Genomic DNA, 12,072 nt, shown 5'->3' with positions numbered 1-12,072 from the left:
TGCTATTGAAAATGGAGAAAACCGTGTTTCGTGACGTTATTAATCGTTTTCATTTTAAGGGTTGGACTGCCGCACAAATCAAAATAGAAATGGATCGAGTTCATGCGGGCTCTGCACCATCATTGACGATCATTTGCTTCTGGATTAGTGAATTTAAACGTGGTCGGACCAGCACCGAAGACGAAATCCGTCCAACTGAAATCATCACAAAACAAACCATTGACAAAATCCGTGACGTGGCGATGCGAGACCGCCAAATAGAAATTCGAGAGACTGCAGAGACTGTATGCATTTCAACTGAGCGACTGCGTGACACCCCGCACGGAGAATTGGCTATGTGAAAGCTGTATGCAAGATGGATTCCGCCATGGGCGATTCAGGAAGTCGGTCAAGGGGGAGGGGGGGTAATGGGGGGGGGGGGGGGTGAGAGGGTTGGGGTTATGGAATATAGCTTAACAAAAGGAGAGTTGGGGTCCTCTAGCTACAAATTGGTAAATTTGGTGTTGCTTAAAATAGTTTTTGGTAATTGTTTCTGAGTTCAGGGTAAAAAATGTGTATTAATAAATAATAAGACGCCTATTTTAAGTTGAATGATATTACTGATTTAGGTAGTAAGCTATTTGCCTTTCTTATTCTTTTGTTAAAATGTGTTTGGAATACATTGCAACCTATCTTGCTACACAATAATAAAAAATAATGATTTCATCTGTTGGAGTATTATATTCGCTGATTTCTGAAGTCATTTTATCCAGTGTAATATGATACTCCACGGTGAGGGGGGGGGGGGGGGCTATAGCCGCCATAGCCCCCACCCTTGCCAACGGCCCTGGATGCCGCGACAGTCTACCAAAAGCTCATTTGGCACGACATTTCAGCACAATGTGTGGCGATGTTTAATCACAATCCTCAAGGCTTTTGCACCGATTTGTGGCTTTTGATAAAACCTGGAGCCAGCATTACACACCAGAGTCAAAACGCCACTAAAAACTTCGGCCAAAGGCTGGTGGGCATCGAAAAAGGCAAAGCCCATTTTGTTGGGTAGTGGCAGCTTTTGTTTGGGATTCCCAACGAACAGTCCTCTTAGTTTTCTTGGTGAACGGCAGAATTATAAATGGACCCTGTTGTGATTCATCGTTGGATGGTTTGAAACTTGCGTTGGCTGGAAAAAGATCAAGACTGTCAGACAAAAAAGTATTCTACCATCAGGATGATGCATCATTCCACACTTCAAAGGTGTCAATGGCAAAAGTGGATGAACTGGGCTTCGAACTGGTTCCTCACGCAACGTGGATTCAGTCCCAAGTGACTTATTCCTGTTCTCGATCTTGAGACTTTGGCTTGATGGGAAGAAACTTTCATCAAATAAGGAAGTGATCGATGCAGTCATATATTTTGCAGAGTGTGATGGGATGAAAAAGAGTGTGATGGGATGAAAGAGCTGGAGGATTGCTGCACCAAGTGCGTAACCTCGGATGAGACTGTGTCGAGAAGTGAGGAGAACTGTTCATTAAGCAAACCTGTTTGTTTTTCCTTTTTACTAGACTTATCAGACCTCCATCGTATGATATTTTACTCGTTGCCTCATTTTATGTATCATAATAAAACAAATTCTCTCTCTCTCTCTCTCTCTCTCTCTCTCTCTCTCTCTCCGTCCTACCAAGCCTCGGAAGACCCAATGGTACTGATCGACCACCATGTCATCGTGAGCCGACAGGCATCACTGGATGCGGATGTGGTGGAGCACGCGGTCAGCACACCGCTCTCCTAGCCGTTGCCAGTCTTCGTGACCGGAGCCGCTATTTCTCAGTGAAATAACCCCTCAATTGGCCTCACAAGGCCCAAGTGCGCCACGATTGCCAACAGCGCTCGGCAGACCTGGACAGTCACCCGTGCAAATGCAAGCCAAGGCCCGACATTGCTTTACTTCGTTGATCTGATAGAAACCGGTGTTACCACTGCGGCATGGCGATTGACAATAAGGCAAATTAAATACTTTCATTTGCTTATTAACTGTAAAAGTTCAACGAAAAAACACCTTTTGGAAAGTTTCCCCAAAAGAGCAGTTTACCCACCAACTTTTGAAAATAAACACTCACTAGGCACAGATGTTGCAAGGACGAAAGGATATTGTTGTGCATATTTGTACAAACAGGACAAAGGACTTTCTTCCCATTCAGCAAATTTTTTAAGAGTTTGCAGAGTTTGACAGATAAAGAGATACTTCGCCACTTCGGTGTGTCTCATTTTTCTTTTTGTTGCCGTGCGCTAGATATTTGATGTTTCCAAAATTCGGATTCCTCCATTTCATTTGGGCTACTTTGTTGCTCAGAAACCACACTTCTGAGTCTTATGTGGATCGCCCTCATGCTGCTGGATGTTGAAAATTTAGGTTTTGAAATCTTGGATCCAACAGGGCAGCAGTGGCTGCTTGGCCATTTAATTCAGTGAACCCACACATTTTCTTCAGCTCTCTTAATAAAACGTCCTTGCATTCTCTGACATTTGGTGATATTGGTATGATAATTGTGTTGACAAACCGTCAGTCACTGGTATAGTTTTGAATATTGCAAATACTTTTCTCCAGACCCTTCTCTTCGACATAATCAGAAGACTTTACTAAGATGTGTGTTGAGGTCTCTACAGCAGCTAGCGCGTCAGCAATCACTCACCCACTCACTACTCGGATATTCTAGTAACACTGATTCGATACAAGTACTTTTCTTTTGGTGCCAGATAAATATCCAAATAATTATTCGATTTTATGAAATTCCTCATTATCCAAAAAAATTTCGAATACTTACTTGTGTGTACTTGTATCGTAAATTTCCTGCGCGAAACTCGACTGGATTTTCGTTCCGCCATGCGGTCAGCGGTACTCGACGGTAGGCAATGGAATCAGAAACGTCTGCTTTCAAAATGCTACCGTTGCCTGTGTTGTGTGGTTCCATTTTAAATTTATGTTATTATCAAGCGTCACTTTTTGAATCCTGTGATACATGGTGAACTACTAGAACTTCAGTTCTCACTTATTTTATTTTACTTATTTATTTATTTTGCAGCTTTTAATTTTTCCTTGATGGCTGGACCCGGCGATATGAATTGTATTAATGTTTGATGGCCAGTAAAAACTGTAACTGTAAAAGTGTGTATCTGTTGCTATCCAGAATCTCATTAACAAATGACATTTGACGCCCATGTGATTTACGATGTAGATGATTTATGTCATGTAGCGAACGTCTGAACGAATGCTCAGACTGATAAGAGTGGTGTTCACCTGTTGGCAGAAACACTACGGATGTACACGCCAGGTGTGGCGCTGGACAGGGTGTGTGTGCACCCCTACCAGCTGCCGGACACGGAGGTGTGCCGAGGCGTCCAGGTGAGACCAGGCGAGATCATCTGGATTCCTGTACACGCCATCCACCGCGACCCAAAGTACTTCCCAGACCCAGAAAGTTTCGACCCGGAACGCTTCAGTCCGGAGAACAAGCACCGCATCAAGCCTTTCACATACTTCCCTTTCGGCGCCGGACCTCGCATTTGCATTGGTAAGCTATTTTCTGTTAGTAAATTTTGTTGCTTTAATCTTACTTCTATCTACACCATTTCAGTGTTAGAAACCATCGTTTAGCGCTGGCTTCATGCTGTATTTCTGTAAATGCGAAACTTAAATTTCCAGCTATCAGCATTGACCTTACATTTCAATCTTATCAGTTTTGAAACGATAATGATATGTCAGATAAACGCTATAGGCTGTAACTAAAAGCCAAGTACAGTCAAATGTCTAAGCTAGAACATTTTTAGTAAAATCACATAGCATTTAAGAACTTAAGCTCTCGTCCATCTTACTCTAAAAGAACAGACTTTTCGTCGAAAATACTGTCGCTCTATTAGTCAAGAAGCACATCAAAACCACTGCGTTTCAAACATTTTTGCTGACTCAGGCTGAATCATCCCATTAAAAAAGCGTTACTTATACTGTCTTGTTGCCCTGTGGCAGGATTAACTCATTTATTTACGTACGTTTACATCCTCCACATGCTACTTCTGTTTCATAGAAAATAGTTCTGTTGCTTCAACAGCTGTCTATGAAAACTGACTGAAACCAAGTGTATGGTGCTTTTATGCCGGAGGTCTGATCGATGTACTTCATGGAAACCGTTTCGCATTAAAGCCAACTACCTCACAGCGAAGAAAAGGTAGTTCCGTCTATCAACGTGTAATGCCAACTTTAGTTATAATCTCAAAAAAATTATGAAAAGCTACAAGTGGGTCCATGTTCTGACGTCTGTATATGTATATTCTTCTCCTGTTGTAAGCTCACGCTTGTTCCTACGTTTGGTTACAATTTGTTTTTCCGTAGGTTCAAATTGTTCAAATGGCTCTGAGCACTATGGGACTTAACTTCTGAGGTCATGACTCCCGTAGAACTTAGAACTACTTAAACCTAACTAACCTAAGGACATCACACACATCCATGCCCGAGGCAGGATTCGAAGCTGCGACCGTAGCAGCAGCGCGGTTCCGTGGGTTCCACATTGAGCAAACACAGCTACCGTTTTTTTATCCACGCGTGTTTCGCTGAAGTTACCTGCTGTAATTACGGAGAAACTTGTCTCGGTGAAAGAAAGAAGAAAAGTTGCGATTGCTCAAGGCGTATCCAGTCCAAAAACAAATTTATAAGTCAACTGTTTTTTTTTTAAGTAAGAAAAACAGGAAATTAAAAGCAATCGTAAGCCTTAGGCAGACGTGTACGCTATGAGACCACGACCAAATTTTACTCAGCGTAATTTCTTTCGAAAACATCAAATAATTAGTAATTTGAAGGAATCGATCATGTTCTCGGCAGTTTGTGACGTCACCATTGCTGCATCTCGATCGATTCAACGATATCTGATCGATACAGTAGCAACTACAACCACTGCGAGCTGCTACAACGAGCAAAAATTTTATTACAGTTTCATGGCACTGTCTCGATGCAAGAATTTCAGATTGTCTCAACAGGAGAGACAATGAAAAAACATTTTAACTTCTTGTAACTCTGCTCATTTAACTTTTCTTATACACTCATTCTATTGAGCTAACAGAGAGCCAAGCAGTGCCCGAGAAAAGGCGGTATTCTGATTGCGGAGCGGGGAAAGGGGATCTAACAAGTACTTTCCTCTCACTCACAAAGTAGTTCAATACAGTTTGTGCACAATACAATTACTTCCGGAAATAATGGAGTAGACCGATAATGGAGGCGTGAATTCCCTGGGAGGAGGTGTGAAACATGCCCATATGTCTTCCATCTCGCCATTTCCCTCCAGGCGTAACTGACAACAGTATTCGAACTCGGTTCACAGCCCTTTCAGGCCAACCCAGTGCCCTGTCTCAGCACTGTGTGCAGTTAGTTAGTCGGTCTCATGTCGTAATGACGCGGAACGACTCATGTTGCGTACACATTGCTAATTAATTTGTAAAACACACACATCCTATACAATTCAAAGTTATATATAAATGTATATGGGTTAGTAGCGTTAGTAATTCCTACCTACCACCTTTTACACATTACTATAATAGAATTTCTTTTACAGAATAGAAGGACTTGTCAAGAAGAACTCTATTCAACTTTTTTTTTTCAAATTTTATTTTGCTGTCTCTCAGACATTTTGTACAGGGTGTCCGAAAAGCCTTTCCCTGATTACATAAATTGATAACTCAGGCTAGAAGTCAGATACAAATATGAAACTGGTGTCTAATTGTTTACAAACTATCAAAGTTTTTTTCACACATCAGTAAACTTCTACATGAGCACTCTTGGTAGCACGTAGCACATCTAGGCGATATTCAGTTTCCGTCCACACATTAGCTAACATCACTGGAGGGGTCGATTCAACGACTGTGGTTATCCGTTGCCGCAGGATTTCAAGATCTGGTACACGTGTTCGGTAGACCTCGTCCTTGACATAACCTCATAAAAAGAAGTCTAATGGGGTTATGTCAGGAGAGTGTGGAGCCCAAACCCTTGGCCCGTCACGACCAATCCATCGCCCTGGAAAGGTCATATCGAGATAGGCACGGACGTCCAAACCCCAATGATGCAGTACACCGTCTTGCTGAAACAAGACATCGGGGTGATACTGAAGCAGCTGAGGAACAGCATACGGTTGCAACATGTCCAGATACACTGCAGATGTGATGGTAACCTCAGCGAAGAAGAATGGCTCGATAATACGATCGTGCTATAGCGCGCACCAAACATTCGCCTTTGGACTGCGTCTGGTGCACTCCGTGATCTCGCCAGGGGGTTATGAACCCCAAATGCGCACATTATGGCGATTCACTACTCCACTGACAAAAAAGGTCGCTTCGTCGGAAAAGGCAATTCGTCTGAGATAACCATCATCGTCCTCAATACGTGATAGCATTTCGACCGCAAAGTCATATCGCCGTGTACTGTCATTGGGCAACAAGGCCTGAACGATTTGCACTTTGTATGTACGAAACAATAAACGTTTGTGTAAAATGTCATGGAGAGAGCTTTTTGGCATCTGTAATTCACGTGAGGCCCTGCGCACCGATTTCTTTGGACTTCACAGAAAAGACTGCCTTACAGCTTCCACCCTGTCTGCTGAGGTTCTTGGTCGACCAGACCTCGGAAGGTCAGCAACCGATCCTGTGTTCTTGAACTTCTCATACCAGGCTTTAATGCTCTTGACATCAGGTGGATTCCTTCCAAATGTTGTCTGGAAGTGTCTCTGCACTGTAGTTGGTGATCGTGTCTCATGGTATCACAGGACACACTGTGCCTTCTCCTGACTGGTTAACATGGCTTCTTGGGCACTGCACCTCATCCAATACTTAAGCACTGCGAACCTAAAACAGAAAAAAGCTTAGATAGTTGTAAACAATTCGACAGAAGTTTCATATTTGTATCTAAAATCTAGCCTAAGTTATCAATTTATGTAATCAGGGAAAGTCTTTTCGGACACCCTGTATCTCTGTGTACGTGATCAAAAATTTAGCTTTAGCACTGTGCACCATTTTTTGTGCTAAATTCAACTTTAATGTGGAGCAATGAATGTCATTTTTCCTTCCAGTATTTCAATTATGAACACTGTTGTTCCTTTCTTTTGAACTGTAGTGGATTATTTACAACAAACATAGTGAGGGAATAAATTACACTGTGAAGCATTAGAGAGAATGTCTAACTCCTTAAACAGATGTCTACGAGCTGATAATGGGTGAATGCCATGTATTATCCTCACTGCACATTTTTGGGCTTAAATATGAGCTACCCCAGAACATTATCTCGTATGACATTATTGAATAAAAGTATTTAAAATATGTCAGCTACTGGTCTGTCTCCCCCCAAGATTTACTATGATTATAAGCGCCAATGCGGCTGACCTGAGTTGTTTGGGGAGTTCCAAAATTTGTTTTTTCCAGTTTAAATTCTCATCAGTATGGACACTTAGAACTTCGAGGTTTCCACCCTATTACACCCTATTTTGAAGTTTACACCCTATTACATTTATCATTGGTGTAGTGCCTCTAGATGTGCAGAATTAAATATGTTGTGTCTTTTTAAAATTGACGCTGACACCATTCACAGGATACCAATCAATGATATTTTTTAACAGCACTGTTTACCATTTATTCTGTTTCTGTACGCATGCTTGGATTGATTACAGTACTAGTGTCATCTTCAAAAAGAACTAATTATGCTTGCTGTATATTATATGGGATATCATATATATATATATATATATATATATATATATATATATATATATATATATATATGAGGGTCTGCAGCTCGTGGTCTAGTGGATAGTGTTGTTGCCTCTGGATCACAGGGGTCCCAGGTTCGTTTCCCAGCCAGGATGGGGATTTTCTCTGCCTGCTGCCTGGGGACTGGGTGTTTGTGTTGTCCTTATCATTTCATCATCCTTGTCCTTATCATTTCATCATCATTCATGACAATGACTAAATTGGGTTGTATAAAAATTGGAGTGTGTACAAATTAGGACTTTGTACGGGCGCTGATGACCATGCAGCACAAGCCAAACATCATCATCTTATATGAAGAACAATAGTGGACCTAAGATTGAGCCTTGAGGAACGCCATATGTGATTTCTCCTCTGTCAGAATTATGCCCCAGACAGTATTGTATGAATTACTAGATACTACTCTCTGTGTTATTTTGGTGCATTATTCACTGGTTGGCTATCCATCAATCCCATAAAACTTTAATTTATCTTGGGGAATTCTGTGATTTCCACGATAAAATGCTTTATCCAGGTCGTAGAAAACGTTATCTGAGATTACTGTATAATCTCGCACAATAGTCAGAGTCTGAATACATACTACTGGAGAAGAATATTATTATGTGTTAAACAGAACAATTGGCAAAGTGACAGCTGTTATCTTTCTTCCGAGAATGCTTAGCTGTTAAGATCTTGAAAGACTTATAATCGTAATCTGAACACTATGCGTGTTCTAATGTTTAAGCTGAATGGGAACTTCCAGAAAAAAAGCCTATGCTGACGTTCAGTCTTAATGTCTACATTCACCCACTCATGAGAAATACCTATTTTAACTGGCTGTTAAGTTCTACCAAAAATATATGTATGTCCTTTATGACAATTGTTTTATTTTTTCCAGCCCAGAGGTTCGCGTTGATGGAGGCGAAGGTGGTACTCCTGTACTTGATGTCCAAGTTCAGCTTCCAGGTAGTCGCCAAGACACCGGTGCCTCTGAAGATACAGCCAAACAAGCTCAATCTCTCTATCAAGGGTGGCGCCTGGATTGGCGTGCGGCGTAGATTTTGATCAGAAAATTATTACATGTCGTTCCACATGAATGTGAGAGGGAAGAAAATCTGACTTTCTTGAATCAATTCGAAAACACTACTCTGTACACGCGGCTGCAATAACGCAACTGACAACTGTCTGTTAACCTCACAAATATGTGTCTGTCCACGTTATACACTGGTCGAAAAGAATGCATTATTTATATTGATATGTTATTCTGTAACACACATTTCCTTTTTTCCCTTCTCCACTTTTTTTAAAGGAAATTAACACAAAATTCACATGTTTCCCGCCTCCGTAGGCGCCGTCTGTAGCGTATTCTTTTCAGTCGGAGGTAGGCGGTTAGAAAACTGTTACTGAAAAACAATTACCACCAGTATTCGAACAGCAAGGCTTGAAAAGATAGGGGCATAAGGCTTCTGATAACGAGACTACAGGAAAATCCTGGTTGGAATTAGAATGTCCTCGCAGGAGGAATGATGACATGCGACATTGTTGACGATCCGTCCTCCAGCAGCCCCCGCCCCCCCCCCCCCCTTCCAATTGTGCTTTCCTAAGTGAGCAACACCCGCACCGGCACTGTGGTTCACTCTCTCCTTTGTCTCATCGTCATAAACAACACAAACACGACTTTACACTATAAAGAATGTTAAAGAATGTTTGTGTCAACTAGCGACAGCTAAATACCTCGAAAATGACGCATCGTACGGAAAAAATGTTCTGGATGAAAGAAAATATTAGTAAAGGGGAGATCTATTCAGTGACGTATGGTCGATACGACAAAAAATACAACCACTGGGAACTGCGACAACGAGCATCTCTGGACTTAAAGTGAGTTTCAGCGTTGCTAAGTTCCTACCGAACGCCGACGCGGGAGTCGAGGGGTCTCCTGAAAAGAATCGAGAGCCCAGTAATTACAGTAGCGTCTCGGTCAGAATTATTCTGCCAAGTGCTGCTAGGTGCATCGAATAGTAATTCGTGAAGACGGTATATCGTCTGAGCTACAAGTGGCCACTTTCTAACCACCCCTCCTGTGTGGGTGTCACCAACTTGGTATTTTCTAACGGAAATCACCGATTTTTTGTTGCACATTCGGATTATACTCCTAATAAATACTTACGGTTTACTCAAACAGTTCTTTTCCATTCAAGGTGAGTGACGCTGTAATCGACAAATAACAAGCGTGTCCATTTTTGCAAATACGAATCGATGCATTTGATTCTACACTTCATTTGCGATATAAATGTAAACCTTTATTTTCTGACGGTAGATATTTGTGCTTGAAGTTTACTTTAGCGTTGCAAATGTGGTTGTACAGTACAGTATGGTTAGCTGCTTCAATGTCTGTTTAGAAACTATGCTTAGCATGATCCAGGAACAACGACGTGGATGTAATAGTTTACTGTTCCCATCGGGATGATTTTGGTGAGCCGCCTTGTCTCGCATGATTCGCGTGCTTCATTTCGGTGAGTAACCACGGAGGGTGCGCCTGCCACAGTCACTTCACAGATGTTGCACCTTATTGCTGTTGTTTTGACAGCCTCGTAGTGGCCAGCGCGAGAGTTACGGCAGTTGGATGAAAACACACTGACGCGTCCCAAACGTGAGTGTTGCTTGGGACTGGGCGACAGAGTTCGGAGAAAACGGGAATAGTGGGTCAGTCTGAGTGAGAGAGAGAGAGAGAGAGAGAGAGAGTCTTGACCTCATTATGTTGTTAAAATTTCCTTATCACAAAAGGCAAGGATTGGAATCAGTACAGAATGACGAACACTGTGAGAGTTTTACAACTTTTGACGTTATTCAGAGAATATCCTCTAACTAGCACACATTCGCTCTAAATCAGTTGTATTCACGAAAGACCAAGTCTTTACACAGAGACGGTGTCTGTTAAAATAACATACCAGCACTGACTACGTTAGCACCCCCGACATGACACGCAGGAGTTCTCAGCCACCCAGCTGGAACTCCATCTGCTGTTCCGAGCTGCTGCAGATAACCCTGCTCGGCAAATAGCTTCGGCTGTTTCTCCCAGTACCGCCATCTCCCCACTTCCGCTAGGACCTGCCCGGCCCATCTGTCCCCTACTCCTGTCCCTCTAACTGCCGTCACTCTCTCCTTGGAGGGTCTGCATCCGACTTTTAATCACTTTCCCTCTGGGCCCCGCCAGTCCCTAACTTTGCATTACGCTGAAGAAGGGCCCTTGCCAGCGCTGTTTTTCCAAACGTGAGTCGAGATGGGGGAGGGGGTCGGGGAGGCCTCAGTTGCAAATTCATGTCCTGTTCTTCCAATAGGTTCTTCATGACGTATATGTGCCCCTTCCAGATACTCTCTCCCTTATCCCCCTCTTAACTTCGCTTTGAAACGATAGTTTATGTCTTGCAGTGTTATTTCTTAAGCGCGGCTGGAGTCTTTATGGCCCCACCAGCTGAAAAGATTTCTTTCTACGTGACTTGAGGTATCTGATATTTTGTGTAAGCCTATTGTTGTGCTCTGATGTTCACAACTGCCTATCTCACTTGTAACTTCTCCCTTGTTATGCTCGTGAAGCTCTCACCTGTTACTAACTCTTAATACTTGGCTGTCACATCGGGGATACAAGACGAGACACCGGAATCAGTCACCCTGATGGTGGAGTTCGAAGGTGGCCACTGAAATCAAGCTTATTTGCAAGAAATGACAATGTCTGTTCAGATTATTCGTACTGTTCCCTCACATTTGCAACACTCATCTAACATTTCAGCGTCAACATCAACCGTTAAAATACAGAAGTAAAGGAAATGTAGAAACAGTTAATTGCAAAAAAAAAAAAAAAAAAAAGTTCTCTTGATATTTGTGGATTACAGCGTACAGCGCCAGCTACCACGATTGGGAGACAATGGTTTGAGTAAATCGTGTTTACGTTTGGCGTACAATCTGGATATGGAATCCATTTGAAAATAAGATGTTGACCCCACCCATGGAGGAGGGGTGGTGAGAAGGTGGCCAGTTGTACGATACGTGTGACCCGTTACTGTTATTAACTTGCCATCTAGAACATTTTCTTCGTACGATGCATCGCTTGAGATATTTAGTGGTCTTAATTTAAAACAAAAACCCACAATACACTATCATTACAGTCACTTGTACGAAACAGATAGCCTTAACTCATCCGGTATTCGTTCTAAGTAACGAAAATCATAATACTTGCTACAGACCGCAATCTACACGATTTCATGAACGTCAACAGAAATGTGTATAACACAGGTGGCACCTTGTTACAGTAGTGCTGTGTCG

The 12,072-nt window shown here is 42.3% G+C and overlaps 1 protein-coding gene across 1 annotated transcript in view; it reads left to right on the top strand.

Annotated features, from left to right (window-relative positions):
- The window catches only part of LOC126458633 (cytochrome P450 9e2-like), a 77,288-nt gene extending 68,281 nt beyond the window's left edge, over nucleotides 1-9,007 (top strand). Inside the window, exons 7-8 of the mRNA XM_050095801.1 lie at nucleotides 3,285-3,548; nucleotides 8,651-9,007. Of these exons, the coding sequence (XP_049951758.1) occupies nucleotides 3,285-3,548; nucleotides 8,651-8,817 (431 nt within the window). The 3' untranslated portion in view covers nucleotides 8,818-9,007. The remainder of the gene's footprint in view (nucleotides 1-3,284; nucleotides 3,549-8,650) is intronic.
- Nucleotides 9,008-12,072: the final 3,065 nt, after the last annotated feature.

Source organism: Schistocerca serialis, chromosome 2, assembly GCF_023864345.2.
Source record: "Schistocerca serialis cubense isolate TAMUIC-IGC-003099 chromosome 2, iqSchSeri2.2, whole genome shotgun sequence".
Classification (NCBI taxonomy): domain Eukaryota; kingdom Metazoa; phylum Arthropoda; class Insecta; order Orthoptera; family Acrididae; genus Schistocerca; species Schistocerca serialis.
This window is presented reverse-complemented; position numbering and strand designations above follow the sequence as displayed.